General features: G+C 41.0%; 3 gene segments (V, D, J or C); all 3 read left to right on the top strand.

Annotated features, from left to right (window-relative positions):
- The first annotated feature begins 3,749 nt into the window (after positions 1–3,749).
- On the top strand, positions 3,750–4,301 carry LOC119876558. The segment is given in 2 exon segments: positions 3,750–3,866; positions 3,970–4,301. Coding segments are annotated over 2 exon segments (378 nt in total).
- An 11,858-nt stretch (positions 4,302–16,159) lies between these two features.
- LOC119876557 lies at positions 16,160–16,770 on the top strand. The segment is given in 3 exon segments: positions 16,160–16,235; positions 16,339–16,665; positions 16,748–16,770. Coding segments are annotated over 3 exon segments (417 nt in total).
- A 4,856-nt stretch (positions 16,771–21,626) lies between these two features.
- Positions 21,627–24,892, top strand: LOC119876556. The segment is given in 3 exon segments: positions 21,627–21,672; positions 21,772–22,087; positions 24,673–24,892. Coding segments are annotated over 3 exon segments (582 nt in total).
- Positions 24,893–25,874: the final 982 nt, after the last annotated feature.

Genomic DNA, 25,874 nt, shown 5'->3' with positions numbered 1-25,874 from the left:
TTAAAAAAAATCATATTTTATATATTTATTTAGAGAGAAAGAGAAGGAGAGGAGTCGGAGAGAGAAAGAAAATCTCAAGCGGATTCCCCATGACCAGAGCCTGACTTTGGGCTCAATTCCAGGATCCTGAGATCAAGACGTGACTCACAACCAAGAGTTAGATCAAGAGTTAGATGCTTAACCATATGAGTTGACCAGGCGACCCATCCTTGAGCAACTGTTTAAAGAGAGATTTGTGTTTGTTATTATTGCGTTTTGTCAGACTTTCTATTGAGGTTAAGATTCCTTTCTGTATTTTGGAGACTAAGTCCGTCTCAGTATATAGTTGAACACACTGTCTCCCATTTCATAGGCTATTTTTTCTCCAATAATATTTGTCCTGCACACTTTGTGCATGAGGTAGCCTCACTTATCAGTCTTTTTTTTTACTGTGATTTTAATGTTATATCAAATAAATCATGAAACGCCTAGGTGGCTCAGCAGTTGAGCAACTGCCTTTGGCTCAGGGCATGATCCTGGATCCTGGGATCAAGTCTCCAGTGGGCCTCCCTGCATGGAGCCTACTTCTCTCCTGCCTGTGTCTCTGCCTCTCTCTCTCTCTTTGTGTCTCTCATGAATAAATAAATCTTTAAAAAATAATTAAATCACAGCCAAGCAAAGATCATGATATTTTCCCCTTAGTTTACACGTTTAAGTTCTAGGGTTGAGACTTCCACTTAACTCTTAATCACTTTTGAGATTTTCTGTGTCCTTGAATCTGTGTGAATTTTGATAAGGACCAAGTGTCATTATTTGTATGAGGCTGTTCAACACCATTTGCTATAGAGACTATCCTTTCCCCATTGTGTATTCTTAGATATCCTATGGTTGAAGGATTTCTGACTGTATATGCACACGTTAACTTCTGGGCTCTATAATATGGTCCACCATCTACATTGCTGACATCAGGCAGTCACACACTGAAATGCTTAATGTGCGACTAAAATACATTTCTGTAGAGGGATGTGTGATGTCTGGCTATTGTTGTAATTTCTTAAACTTCTTTGGTCACTCTCATGTGATTTTGTTTTCCATATGAATGTGGAGTTTTTCTATTATGTAAGAAAACAATTGATATTTTGATTAATTTAATCAACATTAAAATCATTAGAACAGAAATTATTTGTCTATTTGTATAGACAAAAATTCTCATGGAGATTTAATAAGTATATGGAAAAGAAAAATGAAATTTAACTCATAGACACTCTTGGAAAAGACTTAAGCCTTAATAAATATAATCAGATTTCAAAGAGAAGAAATAACTGACACTAAAAGATAGAAAGGACCATGAAAAAAATTCTAATATTTTAACAATGCAAATAATGGATAACCAAGGCAAATTACAAAATTACTAGTATTATCAAGAAAATAAAACTGTTTCATGAAGAAGTAAAAAAATGAACAAAACAGAACTAATAGGAAGCCTGAAACCATTATCTAAAAATCCTGCCTGGGGCAGGCCAGGTCGCTCAGGAGTTAAGCACCACCTATGGCCCAGAGCCTGATCCTGGAGACTCAGGATCCAGTCCCACATCGGGCTGTGGCATGGAACCTGCTTCTCCCTCTGCCTGTGTCTCTGCCTCTGTGTGTGTGTGTGTGTGTGTGTGTCTCACATGAATAAATAAAATCTTTTTAAAAAATTCTGCCTCAAAAAAGTCAATGAAAATTTAAAAAGAATAATGTAATGAAAAGGACAAAATCAGATAGCTTTATCTACAAATATTCAAATATTTTAAGAAATAAGGCCAAAATGTTTCAATCTCTTCCAAAACGTATTTAGAATGGAACATGACCAAATTAATTTAAGGAGGCCAGGATGAGTCTGACAGTGAACCCATGCCAAGGACCCCACAGGAAGGGTCTCATGGACAATATCTCAGATGCACATAAATGCAAAAATCCTGGCATCTTGAATCCAACAGCCCATGGACAGATGGCACAGGATGACCTAGAGGGAATCATCCCTGGGATGCAAGGATGCTTCAACACACCCAGATCATCAATGGGCCCCCGTATTAACAGTCTCAAGGATTGGATGTACACGATTCTTTCCTAGGATACCTAAAACCGCTTGAAAAAAATCTAACACGCTTTTATCTTCAAAACATCTTAACAGTCGAGGAAGAAGAGATTGCCTCCTATCTGATGGAAGTAGTCATGATTTATGAAAAACCCACAACCAACACTGCATTAAAAAGTGAAAACCTGGGCAGCCCTGGTGGGTCAGTGGTTTAACGCCGCCTTCAGCCCAGGGCCTGATCCTGGAGACCCAGGATCAAGTCCCACGTCAGGCTCCTTGCATGGAGCTTGCTTCTCCCTCTGCCTGTGTCTCTGCCTCTCTCTCTCTCTCTCTGTCTCTCATGAATAAATAAATAAAATCTTTTTTAAAAAGTGAAAATCTGAAGCGCTTCTGTCAAGTCAGGACCCACACAGGGGTCATTCCCACCCTCAGTATTCAACATAATATTCTAAAGGAGAATAAACTGTGCCACCCCATATGTCAGCTGGTTCCCTGGATTTTTGTGAATAAAATCACATGAGAATCATCCAGTGGACAGAGAGGATGAACCCTTCTGTCACCCAGATGTAAAGAAATAAATCTCCCATGGGAAAATTCCCTTCACTGAACCAGGAGGGGTGGACAATCCTCAGCACCAGAAACGTCTGTAGGGCCCAGAAGGCTGTGAAAACAAGCCTTGTCAGTTCCTCACCAATTCACTGACCCAAATCCAGTATCCTGGCCTTATACCTCTACAAATCAAAGTCTTGTTGGGTAAGAAGAAGAAGGACTGCCTAGTTTTTTCATTGTCTGTGTGTTGTGTTTCAGGGATCTCATGCACATGCAACATGAAATACATCTTCACTTAGGTCTCTCATAAGTCTACAGAGTAATTAGTCCAGACAAATAACCAGGAAGAAGGGAAGGAAGCCCATACTGTGGTTATGACTGGAAGGCCAAACCAGGAAGTTTATGAAACAAAGAATAAAAGATATTTAAATCAACAGATACAGAGAAATTTACTTGTATCCATATGACACAATCTGTTGCAGGGTCAAACATGCCAAGCTTCAAAACCAAACCCTAAGTTAATGAACAACTTCAGGGAATCGATAGGATACAAAATCAACAAACAATGTAAATCTAGGTTTCCACACAGGAACAATTAATTATTTATATTTTAAAGATTTTATTGAATTATTCATGAAAGACACACAAACAGAGAGAGGCAGAGACACAGGAGGAGAGAGGCAGGCTCCATGCAGGGACCCCAATGTGGGACTGGATCTCTGGACTCTAGGATCACTCCCAGCACAGAAGGCAGACCTCAACCGCTGAGCCACACAAGCATCCATAACAATAAAGTACGTAAAAGGTAATTAATAAAACCTTATTACATTGGCACCGGTGTTAAAAATGTAATAGGTAGGATTAAGTATTCTAAAAGAGGTAAAATACTGTCCACTAAAATAACTTACATTGATGAGAGATTTTTAAAGAGAAAAAAAAATGCAAAGGCATTTTTTCATAAATGTGAACACTTCATAATGTCAGAAGACTTACACGCAGTTGCCTACGGATGTAAAGAAATCCTTGTTAATAACTTGTAAAGAATCAAATCTAGGTCTGGAGCTGATTATATATTCAAAGGACATGCAAATAGGGCTCTCACTTCACTGATTAAACCAGCCCATCCCGACGTGCTTCTGGGAGAGGAGTCCCAGTCCCAGGATCCCCAAGTGACCCTGTTTAGGGATCAGGGTGGAAAACAGACGACTAAACATGGAGTCTTTCATTGGCTGGGTTTTCCTTGACGCTATTTTAAAAGGTAATTCATGAAGAAAAAGAGACCCTGAGTCTGTGATTGTAGGTGAGTGAGAGAAACAGGGGATGTGGGACAGTTTCCTAACCAGGATTTCTTGTGTCTGCAGGTGTCCAGGGTGAGGTGCAGCTGGTGGAGTCTGGGGGAGACCTGGCGAAGCCTGGGGGATCCCTGAGACTCTCCTGTGTGGCCTCTGGATTCACCTTCAGTTCCTATGAAATAAACTGGGTCTGCCAGGCTCCAGGGAAGGGTCTGCAGTGGGTCGCATACATTAACTGTGGTGGAAGTAGCACATACTACGCAGACACTGTGAAGGGCCGGTTCACCATCTCCAGAGACAATGCCAGGAACACACTGTATCTGCAGATGAACAGCCTGAGAGCCGAGGACACAGCCGTGTGTTACTGTGCAAAGGACCCAGTGAGTCGACCTCAGTGTTAGCCCAGACACAAACCTCTCTTTTAAGGGGATCAGGATCACCAGGGAGTGCACACTCCTCACCACTTCCCTCTTGCAGGCCCAGGAGCAGGTGCAGATGGAGTTCCTGAGCAGGTTTCCTGTCAGGGTCTGGGATTCCTCTCCAAGGAGCTGTTTTCCCCAGGGAGTTATCTAGGCAGATGATATCTGCATACCTATTCAGTCTCTGATTTAGACACATCTGTTTTTTATATGAAAACAGCTATTATGCCATACACAAAAGACAGCGATTCTTTTTCTATCAATAGATTTCACAGTAATTTTATTTTTTAAATAATAAATTTATTTTTTACTGGCGTTCAATTTGACAACATACAGAATGACACTCAGTACTCATCCCGTCAAGTGCCCCCCTCAGAGCCCGTCACCCATTCACCCCCACCCCCGCCCTTCTCCCCTTCCACCACCCCTAGTTCATTTCCCAGAGTTAAGAGTCTTTATGTTCTGTCTCCCTTTCTGATATTTCCTACCCATTTCTTCTCCCTTCCCTTCTATTCCCTTTCACTATTATTTATATTCCCCAAATGAATGAAAACATATAATATTTGTGCTTCTCCAATTGACTCATTTCACTGAGCATAATAACCTCCAGTTCCATCCACATGGAAGCAAATGGTGGGTATTTGTCATTTGTAATACCTGAGTAATATTCCATTGCTTACATAAACCACATCTCCTTTATCCATTTCCTTCGATGGACTCCAAGGTTCTTTCCACAGTTTGGCTATTGTGGACATTGCTGCTATAAACATCGGGGTGCAGGCGTCCCAATGTTTAATTGCATCGGCATCTTTGGGGTAAATCCCCAACAGTCCAATTGCTGGGTGGTAGGGCAGGTCTATTTTTAACTCTTGGAGGAACCTGCACACAGTTTTCCAGAGTGGCTGCACCATTTCATATTAGATTTCACAGTAATTTTAATTTACATGATAATAGGTTATATTAGACATGTAAAACATAAATTACAAAAGCTGTTTTTCTATATTTGTTTATGCAGGTAGAAACGTTGTAATATAAGATATATACATTATACGTATACGTTATACGTATACGTTGTATACTTTATATATATATAAAGTATATATATAAGATATATGTTATACTTATACATTGTATATAAGACATATATAAGATATATTAATTTATATCTTGAGTACACTGCACACTGTGGCAATCAATAAATATGTGAATTTGATGAGATAGTGTAATAGAAAAGATAATTTGGGGGATAGGTAAATGTAATGATTCTAGAAAACATAGGCTTATGCAACTGGTTCATTAGAAGGAGTAAAACATGCTCTATTTATTTGGAATAAAAAAGCTAGGATAGCGAATAACTGTATAATTTAGCAGATGGTGACATTGTATTAATTTGCCAGCTATAATAAAATTTATTATACAGTTGTATGATTTGCACTGGTACTATAATATTGGGCTATATTAGCCCAATATTGGGCTATAGATTAGTCCTTATTGAAATTTCACCAGTTTTCCAAATATTTTTTTTCCTACCTCAGAATCCAAACTACGATCCCAAATTGCATTTAGTTGCTGTTTTCTTTGTTTTTGCTAGCCTATGGCAGCTATTTAAGTCTTTCTTTGTCCTTCATGACCTTGAAACATTTGATGAGTACTGGTCAGTTGTTCTGAAGAATGCCTCTCACTTTGGGTTTATGTGACCCTTTTGGATGATTAGATTAATGTTTTGCTTTTCTTGGCGATATCACAGCCAAAATGTGGAAGGAGCTTCAGTGTCCATCAAAAGATGAATGGATAAGGAAGATATGGTATATGTATACAAGGGAATATTCCTCAGCCATTAGAAATGACAAATATGGGGATCCCTGGGTGGCTTAGCAGTTTGCGCCTATTTTTGGCCCAGGGCGCGACCCTGGATTCCCGGGATGAGTCCCAGGTCGGGCTCCTCACATGGAGCCTGCTTCTCTCCCCTGTGTCTCTGCCTCTCTCTATCATAAATAAATAAATAAGTTTTTAAAGAAAACTTTAAAAATCGACAAATACCCACCATTTCCTTCGACGTGGATGGAACTGGAGGGTATTATGCTGAGTGAAATAAGTCAATTGGAGAAGGACAAACATTATATGGTCTCATTCATTTGGGGGATATAAAAAATACTGAAAGGGAATAAAGGGGAAAGGAGAGAAAATGAGTGGGAAATATCAGAGATGGAGACAAAACATGAGAGACTCCTAGCTCCAGGAAATGAACAAGGCATGGTGGAAGGGGAGGAGGGTGGGGGGTGGGGGTGAATGGGTGATGGGCACTGAGAGGGCACTTGATGGGATGAGCACTGGGTGTTATTCTGTATGCTGGCAAATTTAACACCATAAAAAATAAATTCATTATTTTCAAAAAAGAATCATAACTAACTATAAATATATATATATAAATAAAATTAAGTAAAATAAAATAATAAAATCAAATAAAATAATAAAATAATTGGGTGAACCAGAATATTCATGTAATCTCAGAGCATCTCTCCAAATATAGTTATTAGTTACAAAGGGAATAATAATAAATCTACAGTGGAAATACCCAACACACATTACCTTGATCAAGAATATCCTGAGAAAAAAAAAAAAGAATATCCTGAGAGAAAAAAATATATCATGTATCCCCTGATATGATACATTGTCAAGAACACAACGTCACTTCTGTGATATTGCCAAGACAGAGACTCTTGCAGTTGCTTACTATTTTCCCTAAATACCAGGTAATTGCAAATATTTCCATGTACATTAACTAAACATTTCCCCGATCTGCACCTACAATCATTGTGCATCACAGGACCACCCAGCTCAAAGAGAAATTTGGTAGAAGCAACATAAACTCCATGCTGGACATGAGGCTGCAAATGCATCAAATATCTAAAGCAAAAGACGACAGACCCCTAATGGGGTCAATATCTTGATCCACGCACACGGCATCCATGTCAGTGACAGCCTGGGAAGGAAGCTGGATTCACACCAGGATGTTCTGTGGATGTGGAGTCTGAGCATCAACACACACACACACACACACACATGAGTATGAAAACGTTTTCAGCTTCATCATTGTTTCTGTTAAAAGCAGGCAGGCCTCTCAGCAAGTCAGATATGTTTGGATGGAGCCAGGGATAGACACTGGCTCAGGGTGTGTGTTGAGGGAAAGTGGTGATGATGAGGTCCTGATCCAGGTTGGGATTATATGGAGTCAGTTTCCCACCAGTATCTGGGGACAGAACTCAAGGGCGCTTGCAGGATTTCCCATGGGTGGGGCAGGAGGAGAAGAGGGAGGATTGGAGATCAAGGAGACAGCAGGTACTACTCAAAAAATAGGGTGTGATGACAAATTCCACTATACAATTATGAAAACTGAGAGAATGAAAGTGGAGGAGGACCTTCCACCTGCAGGGAATAACTCATGGATCCTTCAGGTGCTGATATCAGCTCACTGTGTGAGTCCTCCAACAGCCACGTGTTGGAACCTAACGTCCATGTGATGGGAGGAGGAGGTGGGGCCTCAGGGGTGCACTTAGGTCAGGAGGTGCAGCCTCACTATGGGATCAGGGCCCTTGTACACCAGGAGTCGGAATGCCTCTTGCCCTTTGGCTGCATGTGAGGCCATCTGTCTGGGTGTATGTCATTCAATTGTTATTATTTTTGCAGTAGTAATGGTTGAGTTTTGTGTTCTATGAAAATTACCTCACTGATGAGTGACAAAGAGAGAGAGCACTTATCACCATGTGACATGGGCTTCAGGCAGCAGTTCAGGCAACCTCCCCAAGGACAAGAAATACAGGAATATAATTGTCATGAGTTATATGACTCCCTACAGTCTATGTAACTCCATTTTGGATGGGATGGGCTGCTGGAAGTCTCTGTGATGCAAACCACCCATTCAAGGATAGAAACTGCTGTATCTGGAGGCAGAAAAGAAGTCTTGTCTCATTTGGCAGGGTCAAAGGGACTGACATGAGAAAACCAAATTGAGCTGGCTCCAGACAGGAAACTGGAATTGAATTCCTTAATCTTGGAATTTTCTCTAAGTCTTTATCTTCCTCTGTGTGTACAAACGCCAGTTATAGATTCTGCTACAATTATAACAGTTTTATGAAGAAGAGGTCACGTAGGGTGCTGGGTCTGGGTCTTCAGAGAGTGTCTGTGGTGTGTGCCATGTGCACTGTGCTGTACTGGTTTGGTGCCTCTTTCCTTCAGGTCTGGCATCTACACATGCTCTCCCTGCCTGAAGTGGGCAATGTGTGGTCCTTGGGAGGAATGTGATGAGTTTTAACTGGGTGTGCTCTGCTCAGCTCATTAAATGAGCCATGAAACCACCTCCACTAGAACTGGGGCCCTGCAGAATTCTCTGATCAGGAGATGTGGGTGGGCAGGGGTGCAGCCGCTCAGAGAAACCGTATGGTGGTGCCTCAAATAGGTAAATGTAGACCTACCCTGTGATTCAGCAACTGTCCTACTGGGTATTTACCCTAAGATCACAAAAGTGCTGATTCAAAGGGATGCACGGACCCCGATATTTACAGCAGCATTATCTACATTGGCCAAACTATGGAAACAATCCCAGTATCTGTCAACTGATGAATGAATAAAGAACATGTGAGATAGATAGATAGATAGATAGATAGATAGATAGATAGGTAGATAGATAGATAGATAGATGATAGATAGATATAGATAGAGTTAGATACATAGGGATTTTACTAATCAATGCAGTGGAATTAAATCTAACAATTTACAAGTGTGAGGATGGAGATAGTATAATAATTTGAATTTAAGAAACAGAACAAATGAGCAAAGAGATTGATGCAGAAATCAGGAAATAGTCCCTTCAATACAGAGATAAAACTGATAGTTACCAGGTGGGAGGAGATTGGGGGATGGGTGACCTGTCAGATGGGGCTTAGGGAGTGCACTTGTCCTGATGAACACTGGGTGATGTATGGAAGTGTGCAATCAGCATGTTGGATACATGAAATGGGTGTTACACTGGATGTGACCTCTACTGCAATTCATTTTTTTGAATGTTCATAACAGCTTTAGTTATAACAGCTAAAACTCAGAATCAGCCCAGATATCCTTCAGCCAATGAATGGTTAAACCAACATTTTACATCTACACCATGGGATACAACTCAGCTATGAAAAGAAACAAATTATTCATACACACAATTTAGATGAACCTAGAGGGAATTATGCTGAGTGAAAAAAAAGGCAATCCCTAAGGTACATTGTGTATGATTCCAATTTTATAACATTTTTGACATGAAAATGTTATAAAGATTAGTGGTTTCCAACAGTTAGGGAAGTCAGTGGTATTGTGGTGACTGACTACAAAAGGATTGCATGAGGGATACTTTCTATAGAACAGTTCTATGGCTTAGTTGTGGTGCTGATTACACAAATATATACATGTGTATAATTGAATAATACTTAATTACCACACACGTGCACACACACAGGAGTGTCTACGGCAATTCAAATAAAAATTTTAAAAAAGCACTACAACTGGAAATTTTATTCATTGTCCTATGTTTCATGCAGAATTCAGGCAGTTTTTTTCTATTAAATAAAGCTGATAGTATTCAGGGATTCACTAATTACCACTTATGTGAATATGAAATTTAATAATCTATAAAAAAATGGAAATTCCGGACTTTATAATCTAACAACTGGTGTAGTGAAAAGTAGGATAAAATTAGATTATTGTGCAGTCCGGGTAGCTCAGCAGATTAGCAACCCCTTCAGCCCAGATTGTGATCCTGGAGACCTGGTATCGAGTCCCACTTCAGGTTCCCTGCATGGAGCCTGTTTCTCCCTCTGCCTGTGTCTCTGCCTCTGTGTGTGTGTGTGATGAATAAATAAATAAAATCTTTTTTTAAAAGTGTAGATTATTAAGGCTTCTTTTAGCCCGGCTCCTCGCTGGGGCCCCTCCCCTTTGGATGCTGTTTTATTTATTTTTTTCCATCTTCCTACCTTGGTAGAAGCGTGAACTCTTCTCACTGTAGCATTCCAGCTGTTCTCTCTTTATTTTTTTTTTGTTTTTTTTTTGTTTTTTTTTGTTCTCTCTTTAAATCTCAAGCCAAACTTGTAGGTATTCAGGATGATTTGAAAGTGATCTAGGTAATTTGGTGGGGACAGGTGACTTAGAGACCCTACTCTTCCGCCATCTTGCCCTTCAGTATATTGTATGACTTGGGAGTAGATGGCTTATTCTTAAATTTTTGCTTTGGAATATGCTTGTGCTTTGACTCCTGCCTAATTGTCCTGATGTTATTTGCTTCCTACATGAGGGATGAAGAGGATATACCTTGTAAACATTAACATATTATCTGTATCTCTACTCAACTCAAGTATATCAATAACCCTGGGAGCTCTTGCAAAGGCCCAGATGATATGCGACCAGCGGTACGACTCTGGATGGTTCCTGAGCCTCTGAGCCTGGAAAGGCTGACCCACGTATCAGGTGTTGTGGAATCAATGAGGTTCTGTTGTAGGTGCTTCAGGGTGACAATTTCCAGTGCATATGCCTAACAGTACTGTGCTTTACACCTCAAGAATTTTAGGATTCACTTTGTGTACTATTTCTAAAATAAATATATAGCGATTTAACTGATTGAAAATCTATTTTTATAAATGTCTTTTTTAAGGTTTCAGAATAATTTTATGATCATTCTACATTCAGGAATAAAGAGAAATTTTGCCTCAAAGGACGTAGCCAAAGGAATCTAATTAAATAAGTCTCACTTTTTGCATTTTATAATTTTATTAATAACAGATAAAGGACATTGGTTAACTAAACTATAGGGACTATCAGTGTGGTGTCCCATGGGCTAGACATAGATCCAAAGCTGCCCATCCTAGATCATCTGTGCCCACACCTCACGGGCAGCTGATCCAGGCATGGTCTCCCACAACCTGCCTGCATGGGGTCATACTGAACTCCTGGACCAGACTGGTTCACACAGGCTGCTGCTGGATCTGCAGGAGTCACAGACAAGTGTCAGCTGACATTCCCATTCACCTCCCTTTCCTCTGTAGGAAACAATACTGAGCTTGGGGATGCCTGTTTACCAGGAGTGTACCCTGGTCTTCACCCCCTGACACCACCCATGTATCCCAGCACTGGCTCCTAGGGAGAATGATCAGACAAATGGCAATCTCATTAGTGATTCACACTGAGAATGGTGGGGAACAAGTGTGGAAACATATCAGCTTTTATCTTCAAGGGAAGAGGACATTCACTTTCACTATCAGAACACAGATCAGAGGTTTATACCAGGGACAAGATCCCAGGAATGAGTCCTTCTAGGATAAGCAGGTCCCCTGAACTTACTGAGAGAGGCTACATTTCCCATCCAATAGAACCTATGGCAATGAAACACTTAGAGAGAAACAACTCAGAGGCTTGATGGCTCCACAAAAATGTCAGGGACCTAATGATTGCTGGTAAGAGACACCCTGTGGACACCCCTGGGTCTAATCACATTCACACTGAGGATGGTCATGGGTTCTGGCAGACATCCCAGAGCTATGTTTTAGGGATGGCTCCCCTCTCCACTGACAAGTGTCCTGCATCATCCCATCAGGCCTGCAGAGAACCAGGTGCACACCAGACTCAGGCGCAATGACAAATTTAGGAACCTTTTTGTTTGTTTGTTTGTTTATATTGCAAAGTCTCTCTCTGACTCATGGAATTTTCCATCTATCCATGTACACGTATCTGAGTTCAGTTAGACACACAGAACCAGAAAGAGACCTGGAGTTTATAGAGGAAAGTGGCTTCACCTGGTTATGAGGTTTTTCCTGCCCAATTCACAGAGTGAAACCACTCAAGGATGTTGAGTCCTCAGTCCCCCGCATCTGGATACATGAGATGGACAGAAGGTGAATGTCACTCAATCCTCCAATGTCCAGATCGAAACTCGCCATCATGGTGGTAATACCAAGATCTCTGAAATTATCAAACATGACAATCCGTTGGACCACAAAGTTATCAACCACAGATTCAACAATGACCTAGTTAAATACAGTCCATACTCAGACATGCAAATGTTCACCTTATTCTCACATGGCATTCACAGTGACACACATTGGCATCACCCTAAATGGCAACCCATAACAGCAACGACACAAGGCCAAATTTTACCTATATATAATGATTTATATCGCCCCAAATCTAATCATCTAACTCATGTATCATGATATTTGGGTACCTTCTTTTGGTGTAAATCCTTTTCTAGGAGGTGATAGATATATGAATCTAACACACACACACAAACACACACACACACACACACACACACACACAAACTGGAAACAGGGCTACCCCGGTGGCCCAGTGGTTTAGCATTGCCTTCAGCCCAGGGTGATCCTGGAGTCCCCGGATCAAGTCCTACATGGGCTCCCTGCATGGAGCCTGCTTCTCTCTCTGCCTGTGTCTCTTTCTCTCTCTATCTCTGTGTCTATCATGAATAAATAAATAAAATCTTATTAAAAAACTGGAAACACCAAACAAAATGCAAAAGCAAACAAAAAATAAATTTAAAAAAATAAAATAAAAAACAGATCACCTCCTTATGAACACAATTCCCCACAAACATAAAAATACAGGTGCTGACATTCTTGTTCCAGAGGAGGTAAAATATGAGTTCAAAAGGCATCGCCATCACTAAGCAATGAACATCCATTTGGGCAACATTCCATTAGGATCAAGGCTTGAGAATGTTCTGAATCTCAGACTCCCACTACTGTGCTGTTTTTCTTTTAAATCTGGTTCAACCCTTCCTTTTCCTTGAAGTTAGTACATGTTTGAGGCAGAGCATTTTATCTGCCTGTTTCAGTATAATTTTTGAGTCCAGAAAGCGTCTTTCATTTTCTTCTCACTTTTATTGAAGAAAAAGTGCTTCTGTCTCTTAAATGTGCTAAGGAATACTTGATACAAGATTCCTGGACTCCTCTGAATACAGTAAGGGTAGCTGGATATTTGTAGGCCAGGAGCAGAGTGAGGAGGCAAAGATGGGAAATAAGTAAGGGGAGACATTCTCTGAACAGGAGGCTCCATGGTGCTCATGCTGCAAAGTTCTCTATGTTGATCGTGGATACAGGAGAAGGGAGGAAAACAGGTCTGTGAATGTCTGCTGGGATCCTGGGATCCAACAGGTGCACTTGGAGCATCAGAGGACACTCACACTCACCAGAGAACACAAGATCTAGGGATTTCTTAATCCAGGGAAGGAGGTCAGTTGAACAGTCGTCTCCTCTTAGGGTCTTAGCATCATGCTCTGAAAACTTCTTCCATGACATAAACACTGTGAAGAGATTCTAAAGATGATAAGGTTCCTCTTACACTGCTGGTGGGAGTGACATTGGTGTAGACACTGTGAAAACAGGATAGATATTCCTACTACAGTTAAAAATAGAACTACTGTATGATCACATAGTTGTGGTACAGTGTATTTACCCCCAAAAAATAAAACATTAATTCAAAGAGAAGTTTGCATCCCTATATTTATAGGAGCTTTTTGTGCTATAGGCAAAATAAGGGAAGCATTCCAACTGTCCATTACTGATGAAAGGATGCAGAGATGCGGGACATACACAAAGAAAAATGAATCCTTGCAATTTGCAGCAAAGAGTATGGAACGAGTGCGTGTAATGTTAACTAAGTCACAGCAAGACAAATACCATATGACTCACTCCTATGGAAAATTCAATTAAAAAACACAAATTAGCCATGAGGAAAAATTTATTGAGACAAACCAGTTTCATTAATATGGAAACATACTGTTGATTAGTAAAGTGGGGGGGTGGGAGGGCCCGAGTGACATAGCAGATCGGGATAAGGGAGAACACTGGTCCTAAGGAGCCATGGAAGATGGATAGAAGTGTCATCACTATATTGTACACTCAATATCACAAGGCGTGTTAACTACATGGGGGAACATGGTATATGGATTGGGATTGCATTGAATCTGTAGACTGCTCTGGGTAGCAGAGGCATCTTAAAAATATTTATTCTTCCATTTTATGGGCATTGAATAATTTCCCTTTCTTTGTGTCTTCTTCAGTTACTTTGGCGAGCGTTCTACACTATTTATTGAGGAGCCTATGTGTTTTCCATTGAGCATTCACTCTTGATTCTGGAGAATTAGTTGATCATAGAGTTGATTGTCCATTTCTGGCTTCTCTACTCTGTTCCATTCATATATGTGTTGTTTTGTGCAGGTACCAGGTTGTTTTGATAACAACTCAGTAATACAGATTGACCACAAACATTGTGATGCCCCCCTTCTGTGGTACTTCGATTTTTTCAACATTTTTCTACTTATACAGCGTTTCAAGAAGTAAACTGAGGAAGACACAACGAGATAGAAAACCATTGCATGTTTATGTATTAGAAGAATAACTATTGTTGGGACACCTGGGTTGCTCAGTGATTGAGTGTCTGCCTTTGGCTCTCATCAAACTCAAGGTCTTTGGATGGATTCCACAATGGGCTCCCTGTAGAAATCCTGCTTCTCCCTCTGACTATGTCTCTGCATCACTCTAAGTGTCTCTCATGAATAAGAAAGTTATGAAATAATTTTAAAAACAGGAATATTTTAAAAATATATGCTACCCAGAACATTCTATGTAGTCAATGCAATCCTTATCAAAACATCATAGACTTTCTTTACAGAGTTGAGATAGACATTCCTAACGTTTGTAGGCACAGGCAAAGATACTAGTGAATCATGAATCCAACGCTGGTACTCTGGCATTTTCAGACTGCATTTGTTGTCTAAAGAACTGTTTAGGCTCCCTCAGCCAGTTAAATAAATATTTGGTGGGATTTCTCCGTTTATTTTTTTTTTTGATTTCTCCATTTCAAGAGAGGAAAAGCTGCCTCCAAATCATGGTAACAGGGCTCAGAAGGCTCTGCAAACAACCCTTGTCATTCGCCAACTCATTCACTGACCCAAACCCAAATCCTGGCCTTAAATATGTACAAACACAACATCATATTGTCTAAGGACAGAAGTGCTGCCTGCTGTGGTCATTGTTTGGGTGTCGTATTTTACATAGCTCATGCAGTGGAAAATTAAATGCATCCCCCCTTAGTTTCTTATGTCTACTGAGCTATTAGATGAGGCAATGAAATCAGAAGAAAAGCAGAGCAATTTTTCTGCTCCAACAAGGTGAAGACCTACCCAGGGAAAGTAGGCAATAAAAAAGTAATCAGTAGAGAGGAAGAAAGAAATATTATTCATTTCCATATGACATGATCTGCTACAGGGGCAATGCCTCCAAACTCTACAAATTCTAAGAGTCAGTTAGGGATTTTCAGGGAAAATTCAGGATATAAAATAAATACAGCTATGATTCCACACACTAACAAAAACTATCTATCTAAAATTAACAAAAATATCACTTTAACTTGCATCAAAATTAAAAATTTAGAAATAAAATAAAAAAATTTATTTCTAAATAAAATTTAGAAATATATTTGAATAAAGGATAAAATACCATACTAAAAATGGCCTATTTTGATGAAAGACTTTTTAAAAAGCAAACAGAAATTAAAAGATTATACCGCTCATAGATGAGAACTTGATATTTCATGAGTGACATCATCACAACGTGATCTGCAAAGGTAATGCAATTCTTGCTATTAACTCGTTAGAATCGAATTGTAGTCAAGAGCTGAAGATATAGTCAGAGGATATGTAAATATGGCCCTCCCTCCACTAATTAAAGCACCCAGCCCCGACCTTGAGCTGGGAGAGTAGCCGAAGCCCCAGTATCCCCAGGTGACCATATTCAGTGATCAGGATGGAACACAGACAACTCACCATGGAATCCGTGCTCATCTGGGTTTTCCTCATCGCTATTTTAAAACGTAATTCATGAAGAATAAGAGACCTTTAGTATGTGAATGGAGGTGAATGAGAGAAACAGAAGATGTGGGATAATTTTCTGACCAGGATGCCTTGTGTCTGCAGGTGTCCAGGGTAAAGTGCAGCTTGTGGAGTCTGGGGGAGAGCTGGTGAAGCCTGGGGGATCCCTGAGACTCTCCTGTGTGGCCTCTGGATTCACCTTCAGTAGCTACTACATGCACTGGGTCTGCCAGGCTCCAGGGAAGGGGCTGCAGTGGGTCGCACGAATTAGGAGTGATGGAAGTAGCACAAGCTACCCAGACGCTGTGAATGGCCAATTCACCATCTCCAGAGACAATGCCAAGAACACTCTGTATCTGCAGATGAACAGCCTGAGAGCCGAGGACACGGCCCTATATTACTGTGCAAGGGACACAGTGACAGGACCTCAGTGTGAGCCCAGACACAAACCTCCCTGTAGAAGGGGATCGGGACTACCAGGGGGTGCACACTGCTCTACACTTCTGTCTTGAAGGCCCAGGAACAGGTGCAGATTGAGGTTATCAGCAGATTTCCTTTCAGGGTCTGGGCTTCCTCTCCAAGGAGTAGTATCCCCCACGGAGTCTCTCTAGACATAGGATTTTGTGTTAAAGTATTCATTCTCTGTCTTAGAAACTTGGGAAATCAACTCTAGCATCTGCATACTTTTGTAAACAACTGTACTACTTTCACTTCTTGAACTTAAATTTCCCTGACCTGGACTATAAATCAATTACAAATCCAGAAGATGAATCCAGAGGCCACACAGGACAGTCTCAGGGATCCCCCAGGCTTCACCAGCTCTCCCCCAGACTCCACCAGCTGCACCTCCATACTCATCAACTGAACATTTTCCTGAATCACAACAGCACTCCCTGTGCACCAGGGAGGAAGACACAAAGAGATGGAAAAATATTCCATGCTCATGGATTGGAAGATTTGGTATTGTGAAAATGTCAATGTTACACAGGGCAATTTACACAGTCAATGCAATACCTATCAAATACCATGTACTTTTTTTCAGACAGGTGGTACAAATCATCTTAAGATTTGTGTGGAAAAAAAAAAAAAAAAAAAAAAAAAAAAAAAAAAAAAAAGATTTGTGTGGAATCAGAAAAGACTCCAAAAACCCAGGGGAATACTGAAAAAGAAAACCAGAGCCAGGGCATCACAATGTCAGATTTCATGTGGCACTACAAAGCTGTGATCATGAAGACAGTGCGTTATTGGCACAAAAACAGACACATAGATCAATGGAACAGAATAGAAGACCCAGAAATGGGCCTACAACTCCATGGTCAACTCTTATCTGACCAAGCAGGTAAGACTCTCCAGTGGAAAAAGGACAGTGTCTTCCATAAATGGTGCTGGGAAAATTGGACAGCCACATGCAGAAGAATGAAACTAGACCATTCTCTTACACCGTACACAAAGATAAAATCAAAATGTGAGACAAGATTCCATCAAAATCGTAGAGGAGAACACGTGAAATACCCTTTTTGAACTTGGCCACAGCAACTTCTTGCAAGATACATCCATGAGGGCAAGGGAAACAAAAGCAAAAATGAATTATTGGAACTTCTTCAAGATAAATAACTTCTGCACAGCAAAAGAAACAGTCAACAGAAGGGAAGATGATATTATCAAATAACATATAAGGCAAAGGGCTTGTATCCAACATGCGTAAATAACTTATCAAACCAGGAATCCTGTTAAGAAATGGGGAGAAATCATGAACAGGAATTTCTTTTTTTTTTTTAACAGGAATTTCTCCAAATAAGACCTACATATGGCCAACAAGTCCATGAAAAAATTCTCCACATCACTTTCTATCAGAGAAAAGCACATCCAAACACAGTCAGCTGCTACTTTACACAACAGAGAATGGCGAAAATTAATAAGAAATAAAACAACACATGTTCAAGAGGATGTAGAGGAAGGGAAACCCTCTTCCACCTTTGGTGGGAATATGAACTGGTACAGCCACTCTGGAAAACAGTGTGGAGTTTCCTAAAGGGTTAAAAATAGATCTGTCCTACGACCCAGGAATTGCACTGCTGGGGATTTACCCCAAAAATACTGATGCAGTGAAACGGCAGGATACCTGCACCCCAATGTTTATAGCAGCAGTGTGCACAATAGCCAAATTCTGGGAGAAGCCACGATGTCCTTTGAGAGACAAATTGATAAACATGATATGGTTTATATATACAAAGGGATATTTCTAAGTCATTAGAAAGGATCAATAGCTACCATTTGTATCAACGTGTTTGGAACTACACAGTATTATGTCAATGAAATAAGTCAGTCCCAGAAGGACAATCATCACACTTTCTCTCATACAACGAAAGGGAACATAAAGGAAGGAGGTAAAATGAGAGGGGATAAATCAGAGAGGAAGACCAAACACGAGAGACTCCTATCCCGGGGAGTCAGACAAAGGGCTGGGGAAGAGAGGTGGGTGGTGGGACTTGGTACCTGGGTGACGGGCACTAAGGAGGGCACGTGATGAGATGAGCACTTGGTGTTACTCTATGTTGGGAAATTGAGATTAAATAAATATTGAATAAATACATGAAAAACAAACTATTAAAGAGAGAGAACATTATGAGCAATAACATGCCAACAAATTCAACAATCAGAGAAAAAAATGGATGCCTTCAAGTAAATGTAGAAACAACCCAGTCGGAAACAGGAATGAATAGAAAATCTGTAAAGACTCCAAACCAAGGAATGAAAATCAAACATATTTAAAAGTCTTCTGACAATCAAAAGTCCTGGGACAGATGGCTACCCCTGGGAATGCAAGAAGTATTGAAATGGAATTAATACCTATCCTGAAAATTTTCCAAAAAATAGAAATTAAAGGAAACTTCCAAGCTCATTTTCAGAAGGTAGCAGTGCCTTGACCTCAAAAGCAGACAAAGATCCAACCTAAAAGGAGAATTACAGACGAATATCCTTGATGGATATGGATGCAAAATGTCGCCAAGATCCTAACCAACAGGATCCACCAGTACGTTAATAGGATAATTCACCATGACGAAATGGGGCTAATTTCTGGTCTGTACAGGTGGATCAGCATCTGCAAATCCAACAATGGGATTTGGATCATTAATAAAACAAAGGATAAGGACCATTTTATAATCTCAACTCATGCCCAAAAAGCTTTTGGCAAGAGCGATTATATATTCATGTAAAACATTTCTTGCTGTGTAGCATAGGGGAACATATTCAACAAAGAAGCCATCTACAGAAGACACATGGAGAATGTCTTCCTCAACAGAAAAAAGTTGAGAGCTTTTCCCCTAAGACCAGGACAGGACAAGGATACCCTCCATCACCACTGTTCTTCACCATTGTGGTAAAAGGCCTAGCCTCGTCCATCAGACAGCAAACAGAAGGAAACTTCCTCCAACTCAGCAAAGAAAAAATCAAACTTTCACTCTTCACAGGCAAGTTATTTTAAGTTCAAATCCCAAAGATTCCTTTGAAAAATATTCTGGAACTGACACCGGAGTTCAGCAAGATCGGAGCATGTAAAATGAATACAAGGAAGTCAATGGCTTTTCTATATAGTGCAAATGAAGTAGAAAAAAGAAAAACAAGGACTGGATGCAATTTATAATTGCACCAGAAATCATCAGATAATGAGGGAAAATCCTAACCAAAGAGGGATGGATGTATAGTCTAAACATTCCAGAACACTTATGAAAGACAGTATGGAAGACACAAGTAGATAGAAAATATTTATTCTCATAGATTAGAAGAATAAATATTGAAAAAATAACTATGCTACCAAGAGCAAGTTATCCTTTCAAAGCCAGGTTTATGAAATATCACCAGCATTTGTCACAGAGCTTGAGCAAACGATCTAAAAACCTTTAGGGAACCACAAAGACCTCCACTAGGCAAAGCAAAACTGAAAAAGTAAAGCAAAGCTGGAGACATTTTGATTCTTGTTGCAAGGTAAATTACGAGGTTTTGATCACCAGGACTGTATGGCGCTGGAAAAAATACAGACTTATTGATAAATAGAAAATTTTAAGAACCCAGAAATGGACCCAGAATAGTATGGTCAAAAAATCTTGAGAAAGCAGGAAAGAATATCCAATGGATAAAAAGGAAATCTCTACAATAAATGCCGTTGGCAATATTGGAGAACCACATGCAGAAGAAAGAAAGTGGACACTTGTTTTACATCATTCACAAAAACGGACTCAAAGTTGATGAAAGACCTAAATGTGAGTCAGGAAACCATCAGAATCCTCAGGAGAACACAGGCAGCACCTTTTTTACCTCAGCTGCAACCACTTCTAGACGTTTCTCCAGAGGCAAGGGAAAACAAAGGAAAATGAACTATGGCGACTTCATCAAGGAAAGAGCATTTTCACAGGAAAGGAATCACTCAAAGTAACCAAAAGGCCTCCTAGAGAATGCGAGAAGATGTTTGGAAATGTCTTATCAGATTAAAGGCTCGAATTCGAATCTAAAATGAACTTATCTCAAAAAAATAAAATAAAATGAACTTATCAATCTCAACACACACCAAAGATATATATCTCCAATCAGAATTGGGCAGAAGTTGTGAACAGACTTCCTGTCCTTCATGAGGTCCTGCACCACACCATATATTAGGGAACTGAACCACATGCAAAAAGCAATTCATTTGCTCTCCTAGTTCTGCTATTATCAAAAAAAAAATATTAAAGAATCTGACAAATAACAGGGAAAATATTTATGCACCTAAATCTAAGATTACCCTTGAAATTATGCAATAATAAAATAAAAGATATTAAAATAAGTCAACAGGAAGTTAGATAATTGGTTTGCATATACATAGTCAATGAGGAAAATTATTTCAAAAAACAATTACAAGTAACTAATGAGCTCAAACAAAATTCAGGAAATAAAATCAACATAGACAATAATGTTAAATCTTACACACTAACAACACATTTTCTGTATCAAATTTACAAAACAATCACCTTTATACTGGTACCAAAAATAAATATTTATGATTAAACTTAATTAAGCAGAGAAAATGCTCTTTAAAAATGAACTATATTAATGAGAGACTTTCAAAAAGGCACAGAAATGCAAAGATTAATACATTGATGGATTAGAATATCATAAACCCACTGTGAAACCAAAAGAAACTGATCTGGGGTTGTGAAGCAATCTTTGTATATAACTTATTAAGAATTGAATCTAAGTTGGTAGGTGACTATATAGTCAGGGGACATGCAAATAGGGCCCTCCCTCCCCTGATTAAACAAGCCGAGCCCCGACCCTGCAGCTGGGAGAAGAGGTCCAGCCCCATGATCCCCAGGTGACCCCATTCAGTGCTCAGGACACAACACAGATGAACGACCATGGAGTCTGTGCTCTGCTGGGTTTTCCTTGTCGCTATTTTAAAAGGTAATTCATGGAGAACAAGAGACCTTGAGTCTGTGAGTGGATGTGAGTGAGAGAAACAGTATGTGGGAGTCTCCTGACCAGGATTTCTTGTGTCTGCAGGTTTCCAGGGTGAGGTGCAGCTGGTGGAGTCTGGGGGAGACCTGGTGAAGCCTGGGGGATCCCTGAGACTCTCCTGTGTGACCTCTGGATTCACCTTCATTAGCTACTATATGGCATGGGTCCGCCAGGCTCCAGGGAAGGGGCTGCAGTTGGTCACATGGATTAGCAGTGATGGAAGTAGCACATACTACCCAGACGCTGTGAAGGGCCGATTCACCATCTCCAGAGACAATGTCAAGAACACGCTGTATCTGCAGATGAACAGCCTGAGATCCGAGGACACGGCGGTGTATTACTGTGCGAAGGACACAGTGAGGTGACCTCAGTGTGAGCCCAGACACAAACCTCCCTGTAGAAGGGGAAAGGGACCACCAGGGGGTGGACACTACTGAACACTTCTGTCTTGAAGGCCCAGGAGCAGGTGCAGATTGAGGTTATCAGCAGATTTCTTGTCAGGGTCTGGGCTTCCTCTCCAAGGAACAGTTTCCCCAAGGGAGTCTCTCTGGTCACAGGATTCTGTGCTTACGTATTCAGTCTCTAACTTACAAACTTTGTTGCCATAGAAAGAGAAATATTCCCACGTCCAAAAATGGCAGTGCCTCTTGTTTTATTTATTCCTTATTCAGTTTCTGATTTGGAAAGTTGGTTTTATTTATTTATTTATTTATTTATTTATTTATTTATTTATTTATTTTTTATTTTTTATTTTTTTATTTTTTTAGTTGGTTGGTTTTAGTCAACAACTCTTCTTATATGCTCAAGGACAAATCTGCTTAAAATTTCTTACTACTGTCCATAAAAACCAGTTTATTACCCATATCTCCATTTACCACAACTTCTCCTTTATAAGAGTCCCAGCTGTGTACATGGAACATAAAACAACCACCCAGCTCACTGTGCAATGATTTTATTTTATTTTGTATATTTTTATTGGATTTCAATTTGCCAACATATACCATAACACCCAGTGCTTATCCGGCCAAGTGCCCCCCTCACTGCCTGTCACCCAGTCACCTCAACCCTCCGCTGACCTCCCCTTCCACTACCCTTTGTTCATTTCCCAGAATAAGGATTCTCTCATGTTCTGTCTCCTTCCCTGACATTTCCCCCTCATTTTCCTTCCTTTCTCCTTTATTCCCTTTCTCGATTTTTTACATTCACTGAGTAAATGCGACAATATGTTTGTCATTTTCCCATTGACTTACTTCACTCAGCATAATAACTCCAGTTCCATCCATGTTGTTGCAAAGGGTGGGTATTCCTCGTTTCTGATATGCAAGGATTTTAGAAACAACATAAATTTCATGCTGGTCATGACACTATAAAGGGCTCGAAAATCAAATGGAGAGAAGATGGATTGCAGGTGTGACTTCAGTCTTGAACCACTCTCACAGAATCAATATCAGTGTGAATCTGGGAAAGCAAGGGACCCCAAGAAGTACATTGTGAGGATGTGTAGTCTGAAGAGCCCCCCAAACACACAGACACGAGAGTACAAACCTTTATCACCTTCATCATCGTGTCTGTTGAGAGCAGGGCAGGCCTCTCAGCACGTCATAAGTGCTTGGATTTTGGAAAGACACTGGCTCGTGGTGTGTGTTGTGGGGCAGTGGTAGGGACGAGGTTCTCCTCCAGGAGTGGCTTGTGTAGAATCAGTGTCCCAACTGCATCAAAGGAGGGAATTCAATGGTTCCTGCTGGATTTCCCATGGGTCGGGAAGGAGGAGAAGAGGGAGGACTGGTGATCAAAGGTGTCAGCAGGTGACACTCAAAAATACGGTGTGATGACAAATTAAACTAAACTATTATGAGAACTGAGAGAACAAAGGTGGAGGAGGACTTTGCACCTGCAGGGAATAACTCGTGGATCCTTCAGGTGCTGATATCAGCTCACTCTGTGTGACCTCTACATCCCTGTTTTGGAACCTAATGTCCATGTGATGGGAGGATGGGGTGGGGTTTTAAGGGAGCACTTAGGTCAGGAGGTGCAGCCTCATAATGGGATCAGGGACTTATACACCAGGTCTAGGAAAGCTCCCTGCCTCTGGACCCCATATGAGGTGACAGGGAAAGGACGGGCGAGGACGTGGGCACTCTCCAGATACCACATCTGCCTGCACCTGGACCTCAGACATCCCATACTCCAGAACTGTGAAAATGAGTGTCTGTTGTTTAATCTACAGAGTCTGGGAATGCAGTGACATCACCCAGAAACACTTAAACAGGGTCTCACCTCTTATTTGTCCTTTACAATCTGGCCCCAGGAAAACTCAGGTTGTGACAAAATAGAGCAGGAAACCCACACCTGGACTCACTGTCTTCAGCCACCGCCCATGCTCCTGTCCTTAGTTGCTGTGCATCACGTTTGTGCCACACATTCTTCCTACAACTCTGGGGTTCATTAAACCCATTAGAATAAAAAAAAACCCATTAGAATCCTGGGATTCCTCCTTTTTTACCACCTGTACACCTTCAAGACAGCACATCCCCATGGAAGCAGACATCAAAAGGTTCAGATTTTCCTCTCTGCTGCTCATACTACTATGAAGAATATTCTGGATCAGCCTCCCTCCTGTCATCATTGCCAGAGCTATATGTCCCCATGACAACTTTCACACCTCCTACATCCAAAAGGTGGTCGATTTTCTACATGTCGACTTGCCGTTTTTGTTCTCCCAGACCTCTGAGTGATTTCATCAGAAATAACAATGATTGCATAACTACCTATAATGTTCCAGTTACAAGACAAGCTCAAGGACCCTGATCCAGGATCTTAACTCGTCTCTCCCAATGCTGTTATAGCAACAACCATGTGGGGAATTCCCTCCGGTGTGGCCTCTGGATTCACCTGCAGTAGCTCCCTCACCTCCCTCTCCTGTGTGGCCTCTCGATTCACCTTCAGTAGCTACTACATGTACTGGATCTACCAAGCTCCAGGGAAGGGGCTGCAGGGGGTCGCATGGATTAGCTGTGATGGAAGTAGCACAAGCTACGTTGACGCAATGAAGAGCGAATTCATCATCTCCAGAGAAAACGCCAAGAACACGTTCTATCTGCAGATGAACAGCCTGAGAGCCAAGGACATGGCAGTATATTCCTGTGCGAGGAACACTGTGAGGTGACCTCAGTGTGAGCCCAGACACAAACCTCCCTGTAGAAGGGGATTGGGCCCATCAAGGGGTGCGCACTACTCACCACTTCTGTCTTGAAGGCCCAGGAGCAGGTGCAGATGGAAGTTCTGGGCAGGTTTCCTGTCAGGGTCTAGGCTTCCTCTCAATGGAGCAGTTTTACCCAAGGAGTCTCTATGAACACTTGGTTATGTGTTTACCTGTTCAGTGTCTTTCTTAGAGACTTAGAAATTCAAGTATAGCACTTGCACTTACTTGTACTTAACTTTTCCTGACCTGAACTATTAATCAATTACAAATAACTCCATTCACATCATCTGAACATTTTCTTTTTTTTTTTAATTTTTTAAATTTTTATTTATGATAGTCACAGAGAGAGAGAGAGAGAGGCAGAGACACAGGCAGAGGGAGAAGCAGGCTCCATGCACCGGGAGCCCAACGTGGGATCCGATCCCGGGTCTCAAGGATCGCGCCCTGGGCCAAAGGCAGGCGCCAAACCGCTGCGCCACTCAGGGATCCCTCATCTGAACATTTTCATGAGTCCTAGTGGCACTCCTGTGGATCACAGGACCCCAAGCTAACATGCTGTCTGCAAATGATGGGATAGTGGAATCTTCAATCAACACAGTGGAAAGAGACATTCTATAAAAATGTTAATAACATCCGGGAGTGAGAAAGATTACCAGCATGAAATGGTAGGGAGGTGGACTCAGAGGTCATTCACACACTCACACACAATCACGAGAGTATAAGCTTTTATCACCTTCAATTTCATGTCTGATGAGAGCTAATCCGGCCTCTCATCACGTAATGCCAGGAAGGTGCCAGGGAAAGACACTGATCCTAACTCTGGGAGTGCTGTGAGTCAGTGGTGGGAATGGGATCCTGCTCCATGGCATTTTGGGAGGAACTGGGACCTTAGGGGAGCACTTAGGTCAGGAGGTGCAGCCTCATGATTGCATCAGAGCCTTTATAC

This window comes from Canis lupus, chromosome 8 (assembly GCF_011100685.1).
Source record: "Canis lupus familiaris isolate Mischka breed German Shepherd chromosome 8, alternate assembly UU_Cfam_GSD_1.0, whole genome shotgun sequence".
Classification (NCBI taxonomy): domain Eukaryota; kingdom Metazoa; phylum Chordata; class Mammalia; order Carnivora; family Canidae; genus Canis; species Canis lupus.
This window is presented reverse-complemented; position numbering and strand designations above follow the sequence as displayed.